General features: G+C 41.5%; 2 protein-coding genes across 2 annotated transcripts in view; one reads left to right on the plus strand and one right to left on the minus strand.

Moving 5' to 3' along the window:
- The first annotated feature begins 1,149 nt into the window (after positions 1-1,149).
- On the plus strand, positions 1,150-18,400 carry C3H6orf58 (chromosome 3 C6orf58 homolog). The gene is made up of 6 exons (XM_006139428.5): positions 1,150-1,580; positions 5,137-5,223; positions 10,772-10,956; positions 12,920-13,056; positions 14,575-14,813; positions 17,952-18,400. The coding sequence occupies exons 1-6, from the start codon at positions 1,250-1,252 to the stop codon at positions 18,068-18,070; spliced, it is 1,098 nt and encodes a 365-aa protein (XP_006139490.2). The 5' UTR covers positions 1,150-1,249; the 3' UTR covers positions 18,071-18,400.
- Positions 18,401-23,449: 5,049 nt separating this feature from the next.
- THEMIS (thymocyte selection associated) overlaps positions 23,450-27,965 on the minus strand; it is a 112,833-nt gene continuing 108,317 nt past the window's right edge. The window contains exon 7 of the mRNA XM_006139427.5: positions 23,450-27,502. Within this exon, the coding sequence (XP_006139489.1) occupies positions 27,483-27,502 (20 nt within the window). The 3' untranslated portion in view covers positions 23,450-27,482. The remainder of the gene's footprint in view (positions 27,503-27,965) is intronic.

The raw sequence follows: 27,965 nt of genomic DNA on the forward strand, positions 1-27,965 counted from the left end.
AGTTAGGTGATTGTTAACACTGACATTTAAGTTAGTATTTTCAGAAGGCCAAGGGAGTGAGGTACCCAAATTGCACTAAGTTTCAATGAGATTTTGCCCCCTAGGTCAGTATCCAAAAAGATATTTAGATGCCCAACTCCCGTTGAAGTCGGGGGAATTAGGTACTTACCTTTGAGGATCTTGGCCCTAATCCCTTTAGCCTCCTTTGAAAATCTCAGTCCAACTTATTCAAAATAATTGAAGCTCAAGCTCTAAAAATAAATATGTTGTTTGAAGGTATAGCTGGAGTCATGAATAAAGAAGCCTTTCAATCAATTTTCCCTGTAAACTTCCTATCTGGGTCACAATCTTGTATGTATGGCACAGGATAGTAACATGCTACTCATACCACTTCTGTGCAGCACAGAAGAAATTAATTTAATCAAAAATTAATTATAGGTGGTAATTTCAACACAGAGTTCCCCACCTCCAGAGCTGCAACTGACAAGACCCTACCCCCACACACACACTGCTTATCCTCTCCCACATACACAACCCGCCTGAACACCTTCCTCACTAAACAAAGACACAAGCTTGCTCAAGGACAAAAATGTATTACTCAGTCGAGTTAGTAGCCCACTCACTACAACTAATTTTTAGAGAGAAAATTGATCTCAACTCTAGAAAGAAGTTACTTTTAGTTTTCCAGACAGAGCTTGTCTAGGTATTGTGCTGTATTACAGTTTTACCCACAGCCCACTATCTCAGGAAGAGTATAAGTCCCTTCCCTACCAATTCCTCATTTTTGCCCCTTATTGTTTCTGTCTCTCGGATTCTCATTTCCCTCCCTTTTCTCCCTCTTCTGGCTTTTTTCCCGCTCCCCATTTTTAAATCCCAACACTTCCCCCTGTTTTTATCCTGATTTTGTTCAAAGAGCAGATGATTATGGGTTACCATTACAGGCAGCTTCATTTAGTCCAGCCTCTTTCCTCCATTTTTACTGAGCACATTCAAGTAACTCAGAGCTGATACTGTGCCAGACATCCCTCAGTTCCCCTCCCCTGACTCAAAGGCATCTTTGGAATGGCAGAGGTATGAGTATCACTCTCCACCTGCCATTCTGCAAGAGCCACGTCAGCTTCGTTCAGGAAAGAGGTAGGGTGTCCCAGGCTGCCTGACAGCACAGGTAGCCTAACTCCCACCCTCACTCCTGCCTTTCCTGAGGAAAGCTCGTCCCTACCCTGCTGCAAACCCCAGATACCTCTGTAAGATGGGTGCGTTCTTGGGGCAGCACTTTCTTCTCCTTGTGCTGTTGACCACCGTTGTTCTCAGTCCAGCAACTGTAGTAGCACTAACCCAAGATGATGTCGGCAAAAAGGATGCCTATCCTCCTCTGTGGCATCAGGCTCGTGGAAGCATAGAGGATTTCCCACTACAAAACAAAAAAACCATCATAAATGCCTGGAACTATCTGGAGAGAATGGGAGTGTACAAGATCCTGCTCAACTCTTCAGCTAAATATTTCACTGCATTTGGACCAAATAATGCTGGCAACATCCTATGGGGCTTGCCTCTGCAACATGGCTGGCAATATCATACAGGTACAAACTCTTCCCTTTATTTCCATGGTCTCTTACTTGCAATCAGCACAGTCCCATATATTCTGAATTTTTATTTACCCAGAAGAGAGTTAAGTTGCTAAGTTGGAAGTGAACTTTTGCAATGAATACATTGTCCTTGTGCTATTGAGCAATAGATATGGTGCCGTGCCTTGCTGATATGGGAAGATATTGCCACATACAATATGTTAATCAGAAGCCAAGTTTTGTTTTTTAGACCAAAAATTGAGGTAGAAAATTAATAGATTGGTGTCTTAATTCACTACTTCAAAAAGATATTTCCTGATAATCAATTTCATAGTGGGTATTGCAACTCCAATTGTAAAATATTAACTTATTTTTTGTGGTTGTTTTAGTTTGGTATTTTATGAAATCTTCATTGTTGGCTTCAGCTTAATTCCTTGAGTAGGTTGAAAATATTATTTTCTGAATTTATGAAAATATTTTCTAAATTTGCCCCATTTTTGAAAAGCTTAAAGCATGGGTGAGTTTTTTTTTTTTTTGAAATTTCAAAATTGACAAAAAAGATTTGTGAAAAATTTCATGAAAATGTTCGTAGGTGAACAAGGCCTAGTTCCTAAGGGCCCTATCCGATAAAGCCAAGCAACATCACGCTTTTCAATGATTTATCATTCTTGTTGGCAGTCTTAGAAACCTGCAAAGTGGGAGATATATATGTGGTACAGGGATGCGTACCTATGCTAGCCAAATTAAAGCTAGCCTGCCAGTGAATCTGGGGACATACTTGAATTGCTAGCCCATGCCGAAACCCATGCTGCCATGTCTGCAGTTCTGCTGTTACTGGTGCTAGCTAATTTAAAGTTAGCATAAATATGTCCACCCATTCTAACATCACATCTTCACTTTGAAGGGTATAAATACCTAAAGATCTCTCCAGGTCAGATCTGAAGCAATTTTTGTAAGGATTTTATGAGGAATCTTGTCCTGCTGCTTATTGAAATGTAAATGCTCTGTGGATAAAGACACACACATAAAGATGGCATTAATTCCTCCGATATATTAACAAATACATTTACTAGTGTTACCACTCAGGAGACTAAATTTTCTAGAACATTTACTAGTTAAAATATTTGGTACATTTTCAGGTAAACATTATTAAATCACCCTGTTTTGAATTTCCCCTGACTTCCATTGTACAGTGTTGGGAGAAGGTCATAACTGGAACAATGAAGTGCTTCTGCATCTTTTCAGTGCCACTGGGAAGTTTGGAAAAAAGTTTCAGCTAAACACGATACCGTCAAGTTATTTATTATAACAAATTCTGCCACACTGCTTCCAAATTTTCACACATGATCTCTCCCTGCAAATACACTCTGTTCAGCACCCCATTCCTGACGCACATGAAAGAGTGGGAGCCAGAATTTCCATTATGGCATGGTATTTGAATAAAGCCAGAATGGGACAACATTCAGGAGCAGTGACAGAGTTTAACTCCTCACATTGGGCAGTAGCGTAACATGCTAGAGAGCAGTGCACAACACTTGCCTGCTGGTTTCTGCTCAGACGGTACGTCTACACTCCACACTTATTTCGAAAGCTGTCTGGAATAGTAATTCCAAAATTGCTTATTTCGAAATAGCACATCTACACTGCAGGGAAGCCTTAATATTAGTCCGAAAAAGTCTGAGGCAGGCTTCCCTAATGTAGATGTGCTATCTCAATTTAGAGCCCCAGAAGGCACTGTGGAGCAATAACTTAGAATGGCCCCGGTGAGGGGCTATTTCAAAATAGCAGCAGTAGAGAGTCTACACACACCTTATTTCGAAATAGCTATTTCGGAATAGGTGTTATTCCTCGTAGAATGAGGTTTACAAATTTCAGAATAAGCCATCCGTTATTTCAAAATTATTTCAAAATAACAAAATGGCTGTGTAGAAGTACATCAATTGTTTATAAAGACAGTAGCGTAGCGAGGGAGGGGGTGAGGAGGGCAGTTGGTGCCACATTAGGGGGGCTGCCAATTTAGCTGCCAAAAGTTATGTTGTTAGTGGTCAGGCGCTGAGAAATGTCCCTCTCCAGGTGCAACTACAGCCTCAGTCCTAGGGAGAAAGCAGGACCGAGCCCCCCTGAAGCTGGGCCCCAGCGGCAGGTGGTTTCTCTGTTGCCCCACACACCGCCCGCTCATGTTGCAAGAACCCACGGCTCAGGCTCTGGCAGAAATGACGAGCTACAAAGCACTGAAGGAAGGAGGCAAAGCCGCCTGAGAAGATGCTGCTCTGCCAGGTGCCAGCAGCCACTGCCAGGGGAAAGCAGGCAGACGAGTAGGACGAGCTGCAGCTGTGCAGACCCAGTCCCCTCTCTGTCTGCTCAGGCTGCCCTGGCACTGGGGGTGGGAATTGAAGCAAAAGATGTAGACAACGGCTGCTCGGGGCGGGGGGGTGGGAACCTGTTTCCCTTAGTCCAACTTCTGAGTGCAAAGTTGAAGGGCATGGGAAGGGAAGGCGCTGCTGCTGGTGCTGCTGCATCAGGAGGAGGAGGTAACAAATGATTGGGGGGGGGGGAGCGTGCAAATTTTACCTTTGCCTCCGGGCACGTAACACCCTCGTTATGCCACTGTATATAGAATCTAGTACTTGAAAATAATTTATTGTGTTTTAAATGTCATGTAATGCAATTCATATGGCAGAAACAAATGTGAAAGACACCGCCATATGCCCAGCTCATTCTCCACAGACCAAATGTCTACTGTCCACATCTGGGAACTTATGTAATAACAGGTGTTATAGGACCCAATTCATGAAAGCACATGAATAAACATAGTTTGCTTAATAAGCAAGAGAATACTCATGTCCTATGCTTTAACATGCATGTAAGGGAAGTGCTGAATTACAATGAAGTTACTCACATAATTAATGTCAAATGCATGCTTTAAATGCTTTTCCAAACAGGAAGAGGATGACTTATTTATATCCTCCAAGTTAAACATGTACTTAAATACTTTTCAAGAATCACCATGACACATGTAAACATGTTTAACAATGAACATGTATTTAAGAGTTTTGATAAACAGGAATGGGATTACTCAGATTCTTAATGCTGAGTACAAGTGTTCATGCTTTTCAGGATTCAGGCCATGCCTGAGTCTCTCAGTTCACTAGCATTCTGTACCTCCGGGTACAAACCTCCCTAAGACCAGCTGGATGAGATATCTGTGCTCTCCTGTTCATAAAATGTGTCTGGTACAAAAGCAGTTTTGCTTCTAATACAAATCTGTGTATTTATAAATGACAGATTTTTATGTTTTCCAGCTTTCAGACAATTCTACGTTTGCAGTTCTCCAAATAAATTCACAGGCTGTAGTAGCAAAAAACAATTTAGTTATGCATCTTCTACGCACTACAGGAGGCACTGATTGCAAAATTAAACTACTATATGAACAGTAACTTTTTTCTTTCACTGAGCCACACCCTGCACGATTTACTTATGCAAGAAGTCCAAAAGGCTTCAGTGGGACTGCTCCTGTGAACAGAGTGAGCAATATCTGGAATTCTGTTTTGTTTTTGTTACTTTTTTCCAGGCAGGCTAGCAGATCCTTCTAATGTTACCACCTGCGGCCATGGCACCGGACAGCATCTGTGCATCTCTGTACGAAGCTGGTGGGCCTGTAAGTACCTGTTGCTGATAATGAGTAATGGCCTAGAAGGCAATTCAGAGTCTGAAACCCATTTGAGCTGCAAAGTAATTGCAGGATTACGTGACTGTACAGCGAAAGTTCACAGAATAATATAGAAACACAAGTAAATTAAGACATGTCAACCCTGAAACTTGAAGTGGTTTAAATTCTCAACCTTAAAATGAGACTCTATTCTGCACAGTGACTAAAAATAGCAAGGTGGGGTTCCATATTTGGCAGCTCTCAATGGCCCCAGATCACATTGGCTCATTTGGACTGCCAGCACCGCTGCTAGTCAATGATGTGCTAGTTAAGTGGGGTTCTTTCTGGTTCGTGCCTCACTGCCAATAATACAAATCCTATGGAGAAATTCTATCCTCAGTTGCACCTTCCTAGCTCCATTGTTGCCAACAGGCTTGTAGTGGGGCCAATTGGATAGGAGGAACAGACGCAGTCTGATACCAAGATAAACAAGTCTGTGCTCTTATCATCGTCATCATCCTCTCTGAAATAAAAGTGTAAAGCCACTAGCTCACCCAGCAGACCTGTAGGAGGAGCAATATTGCCCTGACCAAGCATATTATTGCCCAGACTTCCATGTGAAAGGGAAGATGCAAATCAGTGTAAAGGAGGAATAACAGGTTTAGGGCTTTAGTTCGAAATACTGGGTCCCTACCATGTGTAGACGTGGGTAATTAGTCCGGACTTGTAAATTTCAAAAATGGCACCCGGCCGGGAAGATGCAAATCAAGCGCAGGATATTTAAATCCTGAGCTTGATTTGCAATTCCGAATGCCTACATTTGCAGCCCTAGTTCGAATTAGGCTGCAAGTATAGCCATACCCTGAGTGATTTAGATCCTAAGTTTCACTGAAAGGCAATGGGCTCTGCTCATGGTACTTTTGATACAAGAGTTAGGCTCCGATGTCACTTAAGCCTTACTGTGCTGAGTGGAGTAAAGCCTAAATATCTTCAAAAAGCTGGGCCATACATGCTTCTGTCATTTTATCTTATACCTTTTTTCTAAAAGAAAACTAGCAGGCAAAACCCTCCCACAAGAATAATACTTTACAGCTTACTATGAATATGTAAGTTTCAAGACACTTGAATGGAATAAACGTTTGTTAAAAACCATGTTCTTTTTAGAAAGAAAGGTCTTTTGCCCAGAGAACAACCCCAGTCATCAAGTTTTTATGATCTTTCTTTTAATATTCAACATATAGTCTACTATCTACGTATCTATCTCCTTTTAAAAAATTATTTCCTGTCTATCATGTCTGTGTCTCACTCCCAAATCTAACCTGCTCATGCTTCCTGTCATGTGGCCGTCCCCCAGCTCCACACCATCTGCTGGCCGGCTGCCTGGATCTTCTTCATCCTAGCAACCTCTCATGCCATATAAATATTTTCCTGTGGAGACTTCTGTAATTAAGTGTCTGGCAGCAAGTCAGATCCTAAAAATATACATCATCACGTGAGTAGTGGGTGCTCAAAGATACAAAGAAACACAAGCATTGCCACACTGGATCACACCATCAAATCCAGCATCCTCTCTGACGCTATGTCTAGACTGTAGGCTTCTTGTGGAAGAAGCTTTTCCAGAAGAGATCTTCCAGATAAACTTCTTCTAAAAGAGAGTGTTCACACTGCAAAAGTGCATCGAAAAAGCGATCTGCTTTTTTGAAAGATAGCGTCCACACTGGACGGACGCTATCTCACATGTAAACTGTGATTACTATGGACAGAATGTCCACCAGGGCATCTGTACTTTTTCCTCCTTCCTCTTCTTTCTAAAGAACTCTCTCTTCCCCAGCCACACATGCCTTTTTCTGAAAGAACTCTTTTGGAAAAAGGCATCTTCCTTGTAGAATGAGGATTACCAATGTCAGAAAAAACCCTCTGTTTTTCGGGGTAGGGGAGGGGAGGTTCGGAAGAACATGATTGTAGTGTGGATGTAATTGAATTTTTGTTGGAAAATAGCAGTTTTTCCAAAAAAAAACCTATGGAGCATAGACATACCATGATAGTGGCCAGCACCACTGAAGAAGGTGCAAGAAACCTTGCATTAGAATAACCTTTTTAAATGGGTATCATAATGTAACATAAGAACAGCCGTACTGGGTCAGACCAAAGGTCCTTCTAACCCAGTATCCTGTCTACCGACAGTAGCCAGCACCAGGTGCCCCAGAGAGGGTGGACCAAAGACAATGATCAAGCAATTTGTCTCCTGCAATCTCTCTCCAGCCTCTGACAAACAGAGGCCAAGGACACAATTTTATCCCCTGGCTAATAGCCTTTTATGGACCTAACCTCCATGAAATTATCTAGCTTCTCTTTAAACTCTATTATAGTCCTAGCCTTCACAGCCTCCTCTGGCAAGGAGTTCCACAGGTTTGACTACACGCTGTGTGAAGAAGAACTTCCTTTTATTAGTTTTAAACCTGCTCCCCATTAATTTCATTTGGTGTCCTCTAGTTCTTCTATTATGGGAACTAATAAATAACTTTTCTTTATCGGCCCTCTTCACACCACTCATGATTTTATAGACCTCTATCATATCCCCCCTCAGTCTCCTCTTTTCTAAACTGAAAAGTCCCAGTCTCTTTAGCCTCTCCTCATATGGGACCCGTTCCGAACCCCTAATCATTTTAGTTGCCCTTTTCTGAACCCTTTCCAGGGCCAAAATATCTTTTTTCAAGTGAGGAGACCACATCTGTACACAGTATTCAAGATGTGAGCGTACCATAGTTTTATACAGGGACAGTAAGATATTCTGTGTCTTATTTTCTATCCCTTTCCTAATAATTCCTAGCATCCTATTTGCCTTTTTGACCGCCGCTGCACACTGCGTGGAAGTTTTCAGAGAACTGTCCACGATAACTCCAAGATCTCTTTCCTGATTTGTTGTAGCCAAATTAGCCCCCATCATACTGTACATATAGTTGGGGTTATTTTTCCCAATGTGCATTACTTTACACTTATCCACATTAAATTTCATTTCCCATTTTGTTGCCCAATCACTCAGTTTCGTGAGATCTTCTTGGAGTCCCTCACAGTCTGCTTCTGTCTTGACTATCCTAAAGAGTTTTATATCATCTGCAAACTTTACCACCTCACTGCTTACCCCTTTCTCCAGATCATTTATGAATAAGTTGAAAAGGATTGGTCCCAGGACTGACCCTTGGGGGACACCACTAGTTACCCCTCTCCAATCTGAAAATTTACCATTTATTCCTACCTTTTGTTTCCTGTCTTTTAACCAGTTCTCAACCCAAGAAAGAACCTTCCCTCTTATCCCATGGCCATGTAATTTACACAAGAGCCTTTGGTGAGGGACCTTGTCAAAGGCTTTCTGAAAATCCAAGTATATTATATCTACTGGATCCCCCCTATCCGCATGCTTGTTAACCCCTTCAAAGAACTCTAATAGATTAGTAAGACAGGATTTCCCTTTACAGAAACCATGTTGACTTTTGTCCAACAAATTATGTTCTTCTACATGCTTCACAATTTTATTCTTTACTATTGTTTCGACTAATTTGCCCGGTACTGAAGTTAGACTTACAGGTCTGTAATTGTCAGGATCGCCTCTAGAGCCCTTTTTAAATATTGGTGTAACGTTGGCTACCTTCCAGTCATTAGGTACGGAAGCCGATTTAAAGGATAGGTTACAAACCATAGATAATAACTCAGCAATTTCCCATTCGAGTTCTTTTAGAACCCTTGGATGAATGCCATCCGGTCCCGGAGATTTGTTAACATTAAGTTGTTCTATTTGTTCCAAAACCTCCTCTAATGACACTTCAATCTGGGACAGTTCCTCAGTTTCAACACCCAAAAAGGACGGTGCAGATTCGGGAATCTCCCCAACGTCCTCTGCCGTGAAGACTGAAGCAAAGAAATCATTTAATTTCTCCGCAATGGCTTTATCATCCTTGATTGCTCCTTTTATAGCTTGATCATCTAGGGGACCCACAGGTTTTTTAGCAGGCATCTTGTTATTTCTTCTTGAGTTTTTGGCTAGCTGTTCCTCAAAATCTTTTTTTGCTTTTCTTATTACATTTTTACACTTGATTTGACAGTGTTTATGTTCCTTTCTATTTATCTCACTAGGATTGGACTTCCACTTCTTAAAAGATACCTTTTTGTCTCCCATTGCTTCTTTTACACTGCTTCTTTTACATGTAATCATGTAACTGTAACAAAATAAAAACATCACATTACTTTTTGCTGTGCCTACTCTACCACTCTTCAGCACCATACCTATAGCACATCTGATGCATAGAGCTCATAGTATGAGACTTTTTTTATCATCTTCAGAAAAGATGATTAAATAATCATAAGGGCAGAGTGTGTTGATTTTTTGAAGCTAGCAAGATGCATCTAAAGCACAACAGCAATATCACTTTGCTGATATGTTACATTTGTCCTCACCCTCATCCTTTTCTCCGAGACAGTGCTGGACTCCAATCTCAATACACTTCTGATGCACCAAGCAAAATTTTGTGCTATGTAAATGGAGAAAAAACTATCAGGCCCGTGAGTGTATGGAGGTACACGTGAGTTTAAAATAAGAGCCTTTCTTGTAATTAGAGATATGCAATGCATACCTTCCTTCCATTAATGTTTTTATATTTTGCTCATCATCATAGTATGTCCCACCTTCTCAGTCAGAGAGCATTTGACACATGATGTCAAACCTTTTGTAATCTAAGTGTAAAGCTTGAGGATATAGGCTAAATCTACTACAAGCTGTGTTTTAACTAGCAACCTTTTCATATCATGAAAATGTGTTTTCACAAAAAAAGGAATAGGCCATTTGATAACCTCCCTCCAGTGACTGCAAGCAGTATAAATCTTTCAGACCTCTAGATCTGTGCTCAAATCTACTTAAATAATGATAACAGACAACCAATATACTTATATATAAAACCATATTTTGCGGATATTCCTGAATTTCTTGTGAATCTAAAATTCAATGAGTGTGATGGGCAAAGAAATGCCAGGAGACTGGGAGTGGGAGAAAGAGAAAGCTGCTTGTTCCAGCAGCCAGCTGGAGATCAGAGACTTAAAAATCAAGAGGCATCTACAACCTGTATGCTGTTACAAAGAAAAAAAGTACAATATAATGCCCAACAGACAGCACCCTAATCAAATATTAGCACCTTTTCCTCTCCTAAATCATAGATGCTAGATATGGGTTCTCACCAGGATAGCTCCCATGAATCTTATTGCTATGTCCCCTTCATGTTTTATATTGATTTCTGGCTCCTGAGTTTAGTCTCATGTTAGTGTCTGGTAAACTTTTAAGCCCTGTGCATGGTAACCTGCAAAAGCCTGATATTTCAAGCTGCTAACCCATTCTGCATACGGCTGAACACCTTCAGCTCCTGCTGACTTATTAACAATTGAACTGTCATGTGTAAAATGACTGGTGATTTCAAACAATAGCACAGAGGCAGGATTGCGCTGTTTTCTCTAGGGGGACATGTTTAATTTACTTGCAACTGTCATTTCCTTTTATTTTTCTATGTCATAGCTGTGAATTATTATCTGGCTATTATACCATTTCTGAGTGCTGTGGAAGCTGGTTTCTTTGGACAGCTGCAACATGAGATAGAAATATTACCACCAGAAGAGCTAAGAGCAGACTTCTGCTACAGCATTGCTGACTGCCGTTCCCGCATTCCAAAACTCATAGATGCATGGAAGGCTTATTTTGAGGTAGATAATCATCTTTTGTTGTTGTTGTTCATAGTTTGTGACAGATGATATCAGAACATTGATTCTTAAAAGTATTAATAATTATTATTAATAAAATAATAATAATCAGACCTAATATACATTTCATTAAAACCGGCATCAGTTAGGAGAAATTCAAGAGAAGTCAATAGAGTAACCTGATGTAAAACTAGTTAGAGGGGAGTATAACATACAGAATTTAAGTTTTTGTAGCTTTATTTCTTCACTTCAAAATAATGCTATGTTTTGGAGTCTGACTCTACAGATTGTTATGCTAATGCTTATCTGAGTAATTTGGAAGTTGTGCTTGATTATACAAAAATCAGAAATGTGATGCAGAGTATTCTTCATGAGAAATGCTCCTTTCCTACTTTTATATAATCTGTTTGCCTCTTTGAATGACAAAAGAGTTGTTGTAAGTTTTGCCCATAATGGCATTTGCACGCACAATGCAATCTCTCCTTCTCTCTCTCACCTTACACCTTTTCCCTCAAAGAAAAGGGACAGTTTCTTCTCCATCCCAAGATTCAGTAAAGATTCATTTAGTTAGAATTCTTCTCTCACAATTTTTGTGACTAGCCAGAGATGCAAGTATTATAATGTCCAGCCATCAGAGACTCAAAGTCTAAAACAAAACTATGCTTGGAAAACTAGAAAGTTGAACCAGAGAACTGATGTGTATGATTGAATCAGTCATTACAGGCATTTGTTTTCTTAAGTTTATTCATCTGAAATATCTTGAAGATTATAATCAAAGTGCTAAGATTATAATACTCATCTAAAGTATATCTGTTTAGAAGATTATAATCAAAGAGCTAAAATGATACTCCTAATCTAAAAGACAGCTGGCATGATACGTTTTACAGCTAATTTTCTTTCAGATTTCCTGAAAGTTCACATTAACTCAGCTGAAAGTGAGTGAGAGATTGTTCAAATAAGACTAAGTAGCCAAGGATTTTAGCATGGAAAATTCCATGATGCCAAAACACCGAAGACTTGTTTATTATAAAACTTTTATAAAACTGTCCCCAATATTGCTAATACCATTTCAGCTCCACAAATTTTGACAACACTGGAAACCTATGGGAGGCATTTGTTATTTGTTTTATTAAACAAAATATAACCTTACAATTTTTGGGACCTCTCAACATTCCAAAAATATCAGCTAAAGTCAGTAGTGCACCACTTAATTTAGAACTCAGTGCTAATTTATTGTGGGAGGCAGGGGCAGAGGTAATCCAATTTGTTCCAAACGCTTTTATTTATTGTTGGCTTGTTTGCTTCTTTTATTCCCCTTTGAAATGCAATCTCTGGCTGAATCTATGGCTGATTTTAAGCAGAACAAACTATAGAAGAAGAATTAATTCTAAAATTTCTTCTCAGATGTAGCAGCAGGTTACCACATTTTAAAAAGCAGAGTGGGACAGCCATGAAATGTATCCATTTAAACAGAGATTTTAAATAACAGAATGCTTTCAGGTTACAAATCCAAGGATTTCTGAGTAAAAAATATCACCACTGTAGCAGCAAATTACAGTAGGTATCATCCAGTTGTGGGCCTAATACATAAATTACTGGGTGAAATTCTGTGTCCTGTATTATGCAGAAGAGATTACTAGATTATCAAAAACCCCTTCTCCCGTCCTTCCATGTGTTTTCTGAATTTGACCTGGCTACATTGAAGTCAATGACAAAATCTCATTAATCTCAATGGTGTCATGATTTCTATTAATTATTAAATCTATTCATCATTCTTTCCCCCTCATATCAAATATTATGCTTTAATCGCTATGCAATATCACCACTTGCTAACTATGTAAAAGCAATTTCCCCCATTTAACAAAACCTCATTTTTTTGAAATAGTTGTTTTGCAAGTAAATGAGTGTTATGTATTTTTAAACTACATTCTGCTGATATTATTTTTATGTTCTGTTTTTGCTTTAGTATCTGTTATCCACTGAGCAGAAATCTGATGGGACCACAGCATCTTCCTTCTCAATAGAAAAGGAGGAAGCATTGCACTATTTGTGGGAAGCTCATGTAGTGTCCATTGCTTATGCAGTTCCAAAGTTCAGAAACAGGTAAGATAAAACTGCAGAAATAAGGTCAAAGGGGGGTAACTCCCCATTATTAGGCAGCATATCTGCAAAGTTTACTGTACGCTTTCTCGCTCATCACAAGCCTGACTCTTTAGTGGTATTGTGATGGTACATGTTCAGTAAAATTTACATATTCAAAGAGTCTGATGGGGCTGCAATGTGAACCCACATCCCACTCCATCTAGAAAATGACAGACACCAACCAACCTACAACATGGCTTAAGTAGCAAGAAGACCAGGAGATTTATCATTTTGGGGCTGTGTATAGAATGGTCAAATTAACTGGAATTAACATCCTCAAGAATGGCAAAGTGCTGGTATAGATAGGATTCGCAAAGAGCAGATCAAATACTTCCTATCAGCAACAATTCAAATTGTTTAAAACATGCTCAGCCAAATAGAAGGTACCCACTGTCTGGGGCTGAGCACCTGCCATTGCAACTCTGTAAGCCAGGGAAGCATGAAATGGCTGAAGAACTTGAGGGCTATATAACCAAAGTACAAACTATGTGAGAATTTCATCTTAAACCACCTATTCACAGGTGGTGGAACCACCAAATCACCAGCCTGGCCCCGCCCACATTCCGCCCCCAGAATGCCTACGATAGGTGTACTATAGGCACACATGCTTCTCTCTCCCCGGTGCTATAGGCATACTGGGAGTGGAGTGTTACTGCTCCCAAGCATCTGCCATCCCTGTGCTCTGGGGCTGGGGAGGCTGGGCCATGTGTGCACGTGCTCACCCGCCCCCTCCCCTCACCTCCCTTTCCCGTGTTTGGGGGAGCACACAGCAATGTGCTGCCTCCCCATGGTGAGAAGCAGGGCCTCAGCAGAAGAGGCAAGACTGGTGGTGGGGTTGGAGGCTTGCCTCCCTCAGCCCTACCCTCATCAACCACCCATGCACCTATCACCACTTGTTGACAAGCAAATAATCCCCGAGCAAGCTGGAGGCCACTCAACCAAGTTATATACCTGGGAAGTGATGATCATCACTCAATGCATCAAAAATATCTTTGAAAAGCCTCTGCTAACAGGCTCTGTGTTTGTCGATGATCAGCAACAAATGACACAGTGAATCACTGAAGATTCTGCACTAGACAAAAACCATCATAATGGCCATCCTGCATCAGACCAATGGCTCATCTCACCCGGTATTCCATCTTCCAATAGTGGCCAATGCCAAATGCTTTAGAGGAAATGAATAGGCAATTTATCAACTGATCCATTTCCTGTTTTCCACTCCAGGCTTCCTGTCAGAGGCTAGCAACACCTAGAGCTGCTTCCCTGATCATTGTGGCTAATAGCCTTTGATGGACCTATCCTTGCTGAACTTAGCTGATTATTTTTTACATTACTATTGTAGTTTTGGCCTCTACAATCTCCTCTGGCAACTCTCTCAACCGGGATTCTCTGGTCTGCATTAGAGTTTCTGCAATATAAATGGTCATGATCTCTGGGTAGGATTATTTGGGTGTTAATTTGATCTTTTATTTCTTTCAGCTTAAAATATGTCTCTGGCCCTGAAGCAGGTTTTGGGGAGAATTGGGCTAATGCTGTGGATTTCATTGCGGCTACCCATTTTTCTGCTGACCTACAGAACATAAACTATTTCCAAGCTTTCTTACCACCACGGATGCTTTCTGAATCTGATCAAGTCTCATTCATTAGTGACTTCAGTCCAGAGCAGAACATAGTCTTACTTTCATTATGCACTCTTCACAAAGCAAACAAATTGACAGGTATGAGCCACTTACACATTCTGTAAATATTGTACCTTATTCATCATCTCTATAGTAAAAGGGTAAATGGATCAAGTGTGGAGACAACTTTGATTAGGCGTTATGATGATTGTGCATGTGTATACATACACCAAAGCAACTGACATCATGCTTTTTCCCCAGTAAACAAAGCGTAATATAAAATTCTAGTCTTTTTTTAAAGTTATACAGCACCATCTGATGGTGTTATTTAGAAATACAAGTGCCTACAGTTCCAATTATTTTACAGTTACACTACTTAAATCTCTTTCTTTACTTTCCCGCATTTAGGAAAATATGTCAGCATCCTGAAGTGAAAATAAAGTACAGTACAGGCAGTCCCCGGGTTACGTACAAGATAGGGACTGTAGGTTTGTTCTTAAGTTGAATCTGTATGTAAGTCGGAACTGGTGTCCAGATTCAGCCGCTGCTGAAACTGATCAGTTTCAACAGTGGCTGAATCTGGACGCCAGTTCTGACTTACATACAGATTCAACTTAAGAACCCCAGGCATCCCCAAGTCAGCTGCTGCTGAAACTGATCAGCAGCTGATTCCAGGAAGCCCGGGGCAGGGGCTTCCTGTAGTCAGCCACTGGTCATTTTCAGCAGCTGCTGACTAGGGGACACCTGGGGCAGAGCAGCTGGGGTGCTGCTGGGTTGGTCCAGTGGCACCCAGAGCGGCGCTATGGGACCAACCGGCAGCGCCCCAGCTGCTGTACCACAGGCGTCCGGAGCAAAGCCGCGGAGCACGGGAGCAGCGGGACAGCCCAGACGCGCCGTGGCTATCCTGCTGCCCTCTGGCTCCGTGGCTTTGCTCTGCTTTGCTCCCTGTCCCCCTGGTCTGCAGACCAGGGGGACGGGGAGCAAAGCGGCGGAACACGCGGGCAGCGGGACAGCCCTGACTGCCGTGGCTATCCTGCTGCCCTCGGGCTCCGCGGCTTTGCTCTGCTCTGCTCCCCGTCCCCCAGGTCTGCAGACCAGGGGGAGGGGGAGCAGAGTAGAGCAGAGCAGCGGAACGCGCGGCCAGCTGACAGCCCAGACGCGTCTGGGCTGTCAGCTGGCCGCGTGCTCCGCTCTGCTTCCCCCCCCCCCCCCCCATGGTTTGCAGACCAGGGGGAGGGGTAGGGGGAGCGGAGCAGAGCAGAGCGGCAGAACGCGCAGCCAGCTGACAGCCCAGAAGTGTCTGGGCTGTCAGCTGGCCGCGCGTTCCGCCGCTCTGCTGTGCTCCGCTCTGCTCCCCCTCCCCCTGATCTGCAGGGGGGGGGGGGAGCAGAGCGGAGCGCGTGGCCAGCTGACAGCCCAGAAGCGTCTGGGCTGTCAGCTGGCCGCGCGTTCTGCCGCTCTGCTCTGCTCCGCTCTGCTCCGCTCCCCCTCCCCCTCCCCCTGGTCTGCAGACCAGAGGGAGGGGGAGCAGAGCGGAGCAGAGCAGAGCGGCGGAACGCGCGGCCAGCTGACAGCCCAGACACTTCTGGGCTGTCAGCTGGCTGCGCGTTCCGCCGCTCTGCTCTGCTCCGCTCTGCTCCCCCTCCCCCTGGTCTGCAGAGGGGGGGGGGGAGCAGAGCGGAGCGCGCGGCCAGCTGACAGCCCAGAAGCGTCTGGGCTGTCAGCTGGCCGCGCGTTCCGCCGCCGCTTTGCTTCCTCTCCCTGGTCTGCTCGAGACCAGGGAGAGGAAGTGCCCCGTTCGTAACTGCGGATCCGACGTAAGTCGGATCCGCGTAACTCGGGGACTGCCTGTATAATGATATTATAAAATAAGGCTATAATACAGTAAATCTGAAATAAATCATTAACTCACACAGTATTCATTTACAACAAAACAGAACATGCCAAAATTGTTACTGTGACAGGCTGATTGGTGGAATGTGTCATTGTGAAGCTTCTTTGAGAGCTACAACGGTCTTCTCACAGGAAACTTTCAGTCAAAGAGCAATGAATAACTGTAAGAGATGGATTATCTATAGAGATCTAAAACAAAGATGTGCAAGTCCTCATGAAACTTCAGCACAAACAAATTTACAAACAACAATGGTCTCTCAGTAAGACTGTTTTCTCTGTCCTTCCTTGTGCAACGCCATAAGTCACTGTATTTAATGTAGCAAAATGCAGGACAATGTAGCACTTTAAAGACTAACAAGATGGTTTATTAGATGATGAGCTTTCGTGGGCCAGACCCACTTCCTCAGATCAAATAGTGGAAGAAAGTAGTCACAACCATATATACCAAAGGATACAATTAAAAAAATGAACAAATATGAAAAGGACAAATCACATTGCAGAACAGAAGGGGGATGGGGGGGGGGGGAGGAAGGAAGGTAAGTGTCTGTGAATTGATGATATTAAAGGTAGGGAGAGTGGGATGTTTGTGAGTTAATGGTATTACAGGTGATAATTGGGGAAACTGTCTTGGTAATGGGTGAGATAGTTCAAATTCTTGTTAAGTCCTTGTTGGCAAGTGTCGAATTTTAACATGAATGACAGTTCAGAGGATTCCCTTTCAAGTGCAGATGTAAAAGGTCTTTGTAGCAGAATGCAGGTGGCTAAGTCATTTAGAGAGTGTCCTTTCTGGTTAAAGTGGCAAGAAACTGTTTTCTCTTTGTGATCTTGTCTGATATTTGTATTTAATGTAGCAATTTGTTTTACCAACTGGTCATCTGTAGAAAAGATATTGTATAGATCAGGAGAGCCATGACCAGTCTAATGTCAGTTTGGAAAGGGCTTCTGTGGTTAGACACACCTGCCAATCTATGATTAAATACTTGCAGTCCACTGAGTATCGTGAGGACCAGGATTAGAACTTTAAATTACATCTGAGCAGAGACTAGAGCCTCTGCAGTGACTGGAGCACATGAAATGCCTCCTCACACTGAAAATCAGATGACGGGCTGTGGCAAGTTGCTGGCTTTCACTTTCAATTCCAGGTTGTCGCCCATTCATGGTTGTAAGTGATATTATGCAGGCAGCCCATTTGCGCATATTACCTTGCCCTATTCACACTTTACTGGTAGATTGCAGCAGAGGTGTCTTGTACCTGATGGCGTCTTAGCCCCTGGAAAGCTCAGTTTCTTCTATTGTAGTGGCAGTGATTTTACAGTAGCATTTTTTTGTTTATTTCTCTCCAAGGAGGAACCTTGCTACTGCTGTGGAGAATGGCTATGTCTACTGAAGCAGGAAGGGCAGTGGTCCGAAGTCTCGTTGAAAAATTGGTTACAGGCCTCAAGTTTGATCCAGTGGGAATATAAATTATTTGAGCTAAGGTATTTTTGACAGCATTTAGTGTCTTAAAAACAGTCCCAACATGAGCCTGATTGATTCAACTATTTAAACAACCGTAGAGTAGGTGACCTGGACACGTTAACTTCTTGAAGCAGGATTTCCTAAGTAGCCATGTGTGTGTGCCTCTCCCTCCTATTGAGTCAATATCATTATGCTTAATTTTCTTAATTTTCCCTCATTTAGTTCATTTGCATGTAATTAAAATGCTTCATTTAAATTATGAGAATTCAGTTAATTTGCCTTATAAATGAATGTATAATTAATGAGCAATCAAATAAAGCCAAATTACAGTCTGACTGTGTCTCTTCTTCTGTATTGAACAGTTTTATTAAATACGTAATTCGTCTTGTACCTTGATGGTCTCAGAACAATCAGCTGGAACAGCTCTTTAAATCTGTGCTCCAAAGACGATGCCCTGAATTGGTATTTCTCTGCTACAGCAGTCAGATTTTACAAGTCAGCAGCAATTAGGTTTGAAACTTGCAGCCTTTTGAATTTAAATACAGCTCAGATTAATCTTCTATCTGCTGCATTGCATCACACAAGCACCTCACTTCATACTCATGGAGATAAATCCTTACTAGTGCCAGACATCTTCAATTCTCATTGATCTTATTCTCAGGCATAATCCAGCTAGTGCTGGAGGACCAACAAGAACTTTGAGTATTTCATTTATTTTATATATTAATTCATGAGCTCAATCCTAAAAATACCCAGTGGGTATCATTTGAGTGGGCTAAACCTGTTCCTGATTTTGAATAGTTCCATGTGAGTAGCTAGCGAAAGGGTGGGTTCCATGTGGGTGACCTTCCTGCAGAGTAGCTTAGTGGTAGAGATGAGCCTGGTTATTCTGTTTAGTCATCAACTTTTGGAAAAATTCCTAATATGCGGATGTTTTTATATAATAAAAAATAAAGGCAACGCACTTTGATTATCTTTTATTCAACATATCATTCTTGAGCAAACAGAAAGGATCATTTTGGTATCATCTTCAAGTCTAAAATTTACAAAATACATTTATACTTCTGCCATCTGAATACCACATAATGTAATAGAAATGGGTCTCTCCATGTTTTCTCAAGCCTTTTCAATGCTCCCAAATTGCATGTCTTGCCATAACTACATGGATGAGTAATATATCAAGCCCATAATCATATAAAATGGATAAGCCACTAACAACTCAATAATCAATGCCTGACTGGAATGTCCTCTTGATTCATGCACAAAGAGAAAAATCTTTGCAGGTGACACAGGGGGTAACATCCTTCCCTCAGCTGCAACCCTGTTCTACTGTAAAAGGGCTCTTTCTGTCCCAGTTACAACTGGGTGAAGATTCATCCTTGCTACTTGCTCAGTTAGATTGACCAGTTTCCCCCCAAAATTCATGTGAAATCTGTTCTGGAAATCAAGCAGTAATTTTCAGAACAGTGAGCAATTCAATGTTATTCTGTCCTTTAACGTCCCAGGACAAAGATTTCAATTACTCAATGTCATTTTATGGATAAACTTTTAATGTACTTTAATGAGTCCTGTCATTATCCAACCATTTTAAAAATACATTAATGAGGTCTAAGAAAATGTGGGAGTTTTTACCTTAATTACCTGGTTCATAGCTCAGATTAATTATACTTCAACAGATTTTGTGTATCATCTAAAAGTAATTACTGCAGCTTCCAGCTGTTAAAATATTAAGCTAATTGTGTTCAAGAAAAGTTTGAAAACAAGATTTTGACCTTTTCTGTGTTTAAATTAGCTACATCCCCCAGGAGTCTTTGTGAAAGACAATGGGCTGACAACACAAATGTCCAGACAAATCAGCAAGGAGCATAACTACATATTGCAATTAGAATGTATTTGTAGAATACATTTTTACAAACCAGTAATTGTTTCTTTACATTGATGACATTAGTTAATACTTTTTAAATGGTAGTCAATAATTTCAGTACTTTGGAAAGCAAAGTTGATTTGAACAATTCCTCTTTTTCAAAAATATCTGGTGAGTGCTCACAATTTTGAACTTACAATACCTAGGCCCTGAAATTCCAAAGAATTCTGTGTAGATATATCCCTGAATCCATATTAAACTTCATTAACTTATTCTGAGGAGGCAATCCTTAACTGGGTCAAATCTTTAGTTCCTTTTTAGTCTATGGTTTCTCTGGTGAAATTCTCAGAGAAGGCAACAGAGGTTTGCCAGAATTAGGACTAATTTGGCTCATTATTACACTTTTGGGGTTTCATTTTCTACAGAACTTTCTGATTTTAGGTGTTTATGTTTGTGATACAAGATGGCTGACTCTGAGTATAAATTTAGTTTAAAAATTTATTTCCCTAAAAGTATTTATTTAAAACTGATTGTGGGAAATCTTTAACACTGTTTTTTCTCAGCTCCCTCTGCAAACAATCCTCAACAGTGCAAAAAAGGGTAAATGGTACTGCTAGATATACCAGCTGATGAGCAGGAGGAGTAGTGAATGGAGCCATGCTAAAGTTGGCCTCTGGAATCAGACTCTATAAACCTTATTTTCAAAAGAAAAGAAAGAAAGAATTCTAGCTCTTTTTCTAGGTTAGACTTAAAAATGTAAACACGATTACCAGAGCTGAAAGGAACAAGTAGCAGGACTTCACTTCTCCTACGCAAATGAGGGGAAGGTGGTCTAGGTGAAATTACAGTAAGGTGGGTGCACAATTGATGAAAACACCACTCTCTCAGTCATCATCAATGGTTTGCTGTCAACTAGGACAGTGTATCTACTGAGCCTGAAGAGGTCAGTTCTGGATCCTCTACTATTCAATATTTTCACTAATGATTTTGATAATGGAGAGGAGTGTATGTTTATAAACATTACAGACACAAGCTGGGAGGGGTTGCAAACATCTGGAGGACAGGAATAGAATTCACGACCATGACAAATTGGTCTGAAATCAACAAGGTGAAAGTAAATGAAGACAAGTGTAAAGTACTTCACTTTGGATGGTAAAATCAAATACACTTTGTAAAATGGGAATTGACAAGCTGGTAGGACTGTTGAACAGAAGCTGATGGTTAAAGTGGATCACAAATTAAATGAGTCAATAATGTGGTGCAGTTGCAAAAAAGGTGAGTATCATTCTGGGGTGCATGAGCTGACATGCCACTATTCTCACATTCACCGAGGTAGCATCAAAGTGAACTTAGAGGCATAAAGTGTGAAACTTTTCAGGATCTGAGTCACTGTTTGGCCATGTTCCACATATTGATTTAACTGTTTTCATCTTCCTCATCAGAAGTAGTATGGGTTATACAGAAAAGGATATCCTGTGGAGACAAGTAGAGAATAGATATGAAATCTAGGGGTCAAATAGGCAAATCTATCACTGGAAAATGCAAAAGTATTCCTGTAATGGGATGGTCAACCACTTTAAGTGGCAAGAAGCGTAGGGCCAGCCAACCTTGCTGTTAGGCAGAACTCCTTTAAGAATGGGTGCTTGAGCCTGGTGGAGGAAAGAGGTCAGCGGATTTCTATAAAGGACTGAACAAGCTTAATTGATGGGGTTGCTGCCAGAAGGAGTTTGGCTCCTGTTCTGTGGCAGACCCCGGAAGTGAAAGAGTTAACTATAGATAGGTCCAAAGGGCTTCTGGGAGCCTGCTGCCTGCTTTTGTCTTTGTGTTAGTTGGTGAGTTTTGTGTTGGACGTTTAAACGGCACCCTGAAGGAAGGGCCTGATTAGACTCTTGGCATGGTGCTAGTTCTTCCATATCACTCCTCTTCCCCACCCCCAACACAAACATTACACCAGGCTTTTAATCTTTCAAAGCAAACTTGGGTTCTCTTTGAAGACTGCATGTATTTAACACCATGTCAGCTACTTGCAAAGAGCAGCATCAAAGCAAAAAATTAAAATAACACTTGGGCAGACATAAGAGGTAACTACAGTATGAAATGCACTAAGTGGTGAGATAACACGCGTCAACCACAGCACTCCTTGGCAAGAGTGTTGCAGATAAGGATGTGTGTGACACAAAGAAGGAACACATTGTATTTAAACAAAAGGCTTTTTGGCATTTAAAGGAGAATGCTGGGAGAAAAGGGTTTTTCTTATCTCTTCCAAGCAAAGAGGCAGAACATATGGAAAATGTGCATGTTGATTATCCACATGGAAATGCTGTCTCACTAGGGGCTTGTCTACACAATAACTCTGTGTGCAGACATCCTTCTTCCAAAACAAGACAGTCCTACTCTTGTTTAGTTTAATATGCTTTCTGAGTGAAGTTCAATGGAAAGAAAGCACTGCTATTGCTGAATAAAGGTGATGACAGTCCGCAGTCCGCACTAGGACTAGCTGTTTCTGAATAACTCCATGTGCAGATAAGCCCTTAGTGAGTGTGCAGAGGAAGGCAAGCTCATTAACAATAAATAATTAAGTCTTTAAGCTAACAAGTATATTGGAAGGGTTATGCCAATCATTTACAAGGCAACTATTTTATTATTTAATAACATGACATATTCTTTCAGGCCTGGGAGCAATGTTCTATGCTTCCTTACCTGCGTTTCTCCTTTCATTCTTTATCTGAGTCCTCTCTGAGCTGGGGGGATCCTATGCAGGTCTCACCCATAGGTCTGTAGCAGTACATCTCATCGTCCTGGTTGCATGGCTTTGTCAAACAAGGTAAATTGACAAAAAAATTGTTGGGATCGTCAGTATAGACCTAGTCATGGTGATGGAGCTAATGAGCCACAACTAATACATCAAAAATACTCCACAGAGCTATGCCCTCTGATACTGCTTTTTTGTTAAAAGAAAAAAAAAGAAGTGCCGGTACTCCAGAGGAAAAGTTGTTGAGCTCTGACTGGAGGTACCGGTACTGCGTCTGAAGGTGCCGGTACTGCGTACTGGGCAGTACCGTCACAAAAGAAGCACTGCCATCTGATGCCTTTCCATGCAGAGTGGCATCTTACTACATGAATAGTGTGACTGTTCAGGGCAACTTACCTCTCAATGGTCCAATGAGGACATCCACTCCAGGCTTCTCAGCCACCACCCTCTTGAGTAGAGACCTCTATGTTCTCCTTCTTGACCATGTTTTTTTCTAAGCTGCACAGTTCCGTGCTTATACTCTGAATTTTCCTGCAAATCAGACTGTCTAAGCAGGCCTGCTTTGTTTTCTCCTCAGAGACTATAAAACAGCATAATTACCAAAAGGCATAAGTCACCACACAGTTCACTCTAAGCAAGTGCATTTATTCTTAAGGTGAAAGCACTACAGAGAGGACATATTCAAACAATACAAGAAACTACACACATACTAATAGGCTTAACATAGATTCCCCGTCTTCTCCCCCCCGCCCACCCCTCCCGCCCCGCTCTCCCCCACACACACTCCAACAATGGCTCTAAGTGGTGATCAGACTTTTGAAACTCTCCAAAGGATTTTTCTGTAATCACAAGTTCATAACAGCTATTGGCTCTGAATAAGTACCCCCTAGGAATCTGAGAATTACTCCTTTATTCAGCTGGGGGTTTTAATTTGAGAGACCGTGCATAGGTTATCAAACAGAGGATTGTCCCTTCTTTAGGGTGATGCTTCAAAGTTTCACAGAGAAGGATTGGAACTTACTTCATTTACAAGTTTAATTCTTACGCAAATGGTATGAACAAGGACATCGGCTGGCTCACACACTACTTTCCACATCCTAATGACTTAACCAACCAAACAATGGAGGTGCTAATTATTCTCATCAGCCTGTTGTAACTATTTGAACCATCTACTCACTGTCTCTCTATTTTTTTCCTCCTTTCTCCCTCCTTTTTTCCTTCTCCTCTCCTCCCCATTCCCCTATTTATTCTTGGATCTGGACTTCTAATACTCCAGTCATCTCAAGAAGTGGGTTGCACCCACAAATCTCATGATACCGTCTACATGTTTTGTTAGTTTTTAAAGTGCTACTAGTCTATTTGTTGGTTTTAAGTTTTCTCTGTTACAGACTAACTCAGCTACCCTCTGAAGCTTTTATACTTCTTCAGGTTTACATTAGCCTTGTCTCCCCTCTAGAGAGTCACAGACAATCCCACAAAAATGAAGAAATGATGCAGTTTCAATACAATGAATTCCTCAGCTACTTAAACTTTAACTCAGAAAGGTGTGTCCAAGATATTGCCATATCTGCACAAGCAGTGCCACTTAAAGTAGTGGGAACAGAAGAGTAGGCAAGTACTACTCCACACAAGGAAGGGTGGACAGAATATAATCCTTTGTAATTATCACAGAAAGAAGGATTTTATAGGAAAGCACAATAGTAAGGGCCAGTACCACTGAGATTTCACTTTTACAAAAGCAACCACAGTATATATGTTAGTGTGCTATGAGATAAACCTTCAATTGCCTGATTCTGTGATGAGCTGAGCATGCACAACAATTTACAGGCTTGAGCTTTATTATGTTTGTCCTTGTTGCTTCAAAACCTCAGACCTCTGCCACTTGAGCTAAAGGACAGTTTTGTAGTAATAGATCCCTTATAATCTCTAAACCTCCTACTGAATGGCATCATCTCTCTCTCTCTGTCTCTCTCTCTCTCTCTCTCTCTCTCACACACACACACACACACACACACACACACACACACACACACACACACACACACGTAAAATACAGCTTAGCCTCTCATCTGAACAAATGGGTTTTGCCCACAAAAGCTCATGATACTATATATAGCTATATATATATACATATATTTGTTAGTCTGTAAGGTGCCACAGGACTACTACTCAATTTTACATTTATGTATGTAAAGGACTGGACTTGCCAATGTTGCAAACTGGACTGTTTTTACCCACTAAAAAGAGAAATATTATTTTATGTGCAATCTATTCAAAGAGGTCAGAGAGGCATTTCAATACAGCCATTTCACAGGCCACATTACCCAATTAATCTTATGTATACAATAGGCAGATTAGGTGGGTGTATACATACAAATCGACACACATACAAAACTGTCCCTCATGTTAACTATTTACATGCCAAATGTTGTCTAAGAACATGTGCATACAAAGTGCTATATAATGGCTTAATTTAGACAAATTGCAATGGTTATGGTAAGGAAAGTTATTTACCCTAATTGCATTAATATAAAACAGTGCAAAGAAATTGTAAATGAATTTACTATAGAGGTAACTAGCCATTCCATGGATTTCCTCTAATTAATTCAGGGTATAGTATATACTGAGGGTATTTTTCTTTAAAAATATTTAGGAGAAAAGATATAGATGTTTTAGTGCTTTGTAATTATGGCAGTACAGAATGCATGCTATCAACTTATATATATCAACACAATGCATTCAGAGCTACATTTAAAGGCATGGCATCCTGATCTAAAAAAGCAGAAATACCCACTATAGCTGCTGTTTCCACAGTGGTAGGATAGTGGTAGGGCACCAATGAATGTACCTCAGATACTCGTCAGCTAGGTTTTTGATGCCAGGAACCCATTCACCCATAATGGAACTAAAAGAGATATTTTTCATTGTTCAAAACTATTTAGAACATTTTAAACAGAAGTGAAACTAAGTGCCAAGATTTACCAGTACACTGGAATCTTGGGCATGGTGGGTAGGGCAACTTTGGTCCTGGCAGGGGCGGAGTCTCAGGCAGAATGGGAATGACTAAAGGGACCAGACTCCCCCAGCCAGCCCTTCTTGGCTGCTGTTGCAGCAGCAGACAGGAGCTGCAGCAGTGGGGAGTCCTGGGCAATTTGAATGGCCTGGGGCTCCCAGCCACTGCTGCGGTAGCAGTGGCCAGGAACCTCAGGACATTTTAAATTTCTGGGTCCCAATGTAGCTGCCTCTTTTGCTTCACCCTGTCGACAGAGCTGCTGAATTCTACTGGAAGGGCTCCCAACAAGGGAAGGAGCAAAAGGGGCAGCAATGTTAAAACGCTGCCTTGACAGTGCTTTAACATCAGCCATATACGGGCTGGTACTGGCAGCTGCTTCTTAGTGGTATGAGAAAACTTTCCATACTGTCCCACTTTCACCTCTGATTTTAAGCAAATTTTTCCCTCTTTAAAAGAGTATGAAGCGTGATTTCACTCTTCTTGGGGTATTCTTCGTTATAGTTCATCTTTTGTATGTAACAGGTGGAGCTTTAATCAAGGCCTAATTGCACCTGTTTAGCACAGCCCCCTGAAAGGCTGTGTGGAGATGCACAGACCCAGAAGCTCCCAGTTGTGCTTTGGGTATGGGTGGGAGATTAATTTATCACGTATCTTTTTAAAATTGCAGCATGCTCCTTCCTCGCAATGCGTAGGAAGTGCTGAGACATGGCTCTACCTCCTCTTTTCAGCAAATTCCTCCCAGATTGAGTGACTGTGCTCCTCCCCAAAAGAGATACTAGGAGCCTCAGTGGCTTCTACTCACACTCCGAATGATTAGCTCTTCCAACTCCTAGTATGGTCACAATGTAACCCAAAATACTCAGATTCACTTTGTGCCAGGTTCAGCTACCTATCATCCCACAGGGTGGTATCTTACTCTGTGGGCAGCTGCATTGATTTCAATGGGATGATGAGTGAAGCAAAGGTGCTACTGGCACAGTAAGGTATTGCCCAGCACCAGAAAGGGTGGCAGAAGATGACCCTTTGTAATTTTGAGTATACCACCTAGAACTCAACCTGGAGTAGGAACAGTGACAGACTTTGCCAGGTCCTGGGGAGGATCTCAGGAGGAAGGGGCAGGGCTACGGATCATCTAGTGCTCAGCACTGTCTGGACCACACCCTGCCTCCTTCACCCAGCCCTCATTGTTGCCTGCACCATGCTGAGTGGGGCTCTGCTGGCAATTTAAAGGGCCCACAGCTCTGTCTGCTGCTGCTGTTGTGGTACCAGTAGCAGCAACCTGGAGCTCTGAGCTATTTAAAATCACCAGGCCCTGAAGCAGCTGACCCATTGCCGTCCTGCCCGACCCTGACCAGCAGCTCTGACCTGGAGCATTTGCAAATTGTTTGAATAAATGAGAAATTACTTTAAGCTTCTCTCCCCAAAACATATGTAATTACAGAACACTTTAGAAAAAGGAATTGTAGCAAGTACCCTAGAGTGGGCTAAAAAATTAATGGATGTTTTGGGTACACTGAGAATGCAGAATTGGTTCCTAATTGGCATAATTATATCAATATGTCAATAAATATTTACAAGGGAAATCATTTTTGTTCATAAGACATTAACACGTGTGATTTATGATTATGAAAGCAATTTAGTTTCTCAGGGGGATTGATGTGGCTGAATGCTCTTCACGAGACAGAAAGAAGATGCTGTTTCTTTCATGATTCGTCTGTTCTTCTAGTTGTAGATGACCTTAGTACATAATATATGCAGTTTTCCACTCGTTTCTGGTTAATTTCAGTATTATTCCATTTTAGAGGTTTCTGAAAACAAACAAAAAGAAAATGGATGAAACTGAAACAGAAATCTTTTGCATTGGTTTTAAAATGCAATAGTGAATGAACTTGTGGGAGCACCAGCATTGTGTTGTGTGAACAGTTGTGTGTCAGTGAAGAATTATCATTCAGCTACTGCCATTTGCTATGTAGCTTAAAACAGATAGGGAGCAGATCAGTTACTAAGGAGAAAACCCTGTCACTTCTACTGACCTCAGTACAATACAAATTCCACTCTTGCAGAGGGGAAACTACAGAGTGAGCTGTTGGTTAAAACAAAGGAGAGGGAATCACCAGATCTTGAATAAAATCTTGGTTCTGTTGGAGTCAATGACAAAACCCTCATTCATTTCAACAAAGCCAAGATTTCACCATTCTCTGCTCTGCCACTGGCCAATTGCATGATGTGAACCAAGTCACTTCACCTATTTGTCCGTCCATTTTTATTTGC

The sequence above is a fragment of the Pelodiscus sinensis genome, chromosome 3 (assembly GCF_052426305.1).
Source record: "Pelodiscus sinensis isolate ZL-2025 chromosome 3, ASM5242630v1, whole genome shotgun sequence".
Classification (NCBI taxonomy): domain Eukaryota; kingdom Metazoa; phylum Chordata; order Testudines; family Trionychidae; genus Pelodiscus; species Pelodiscus sinensis.

What these genes read in the sequence shown, in the direction of transcription:
- C3H6orf58 (XM_006139428.5), top strand. Translation starts at nt 1,250, where the DNA reads ATGGGTGCGTTCTTGGGGCAGCACTTTCTTCTCCTTGTGCTGTTGACC. An exon ending in TGGCTGGCAATATCATACAG is followed by an intron (nt 1,581 to 5,136) that starts GTACAAACTCTT and finishes ACTTTTTTCCAG; the next exon opens with GCAGGCTAGCAGATCCTTCT. An exon ending in TGTACGAAGCTGGTGGGCCT is followed by an intron (nt 5,224 to 10,771) that starts GTAAGTACCTGT and finishes TCTATGTCATAG; the next exon opens with CTGTGAATTATTATCTGGCT.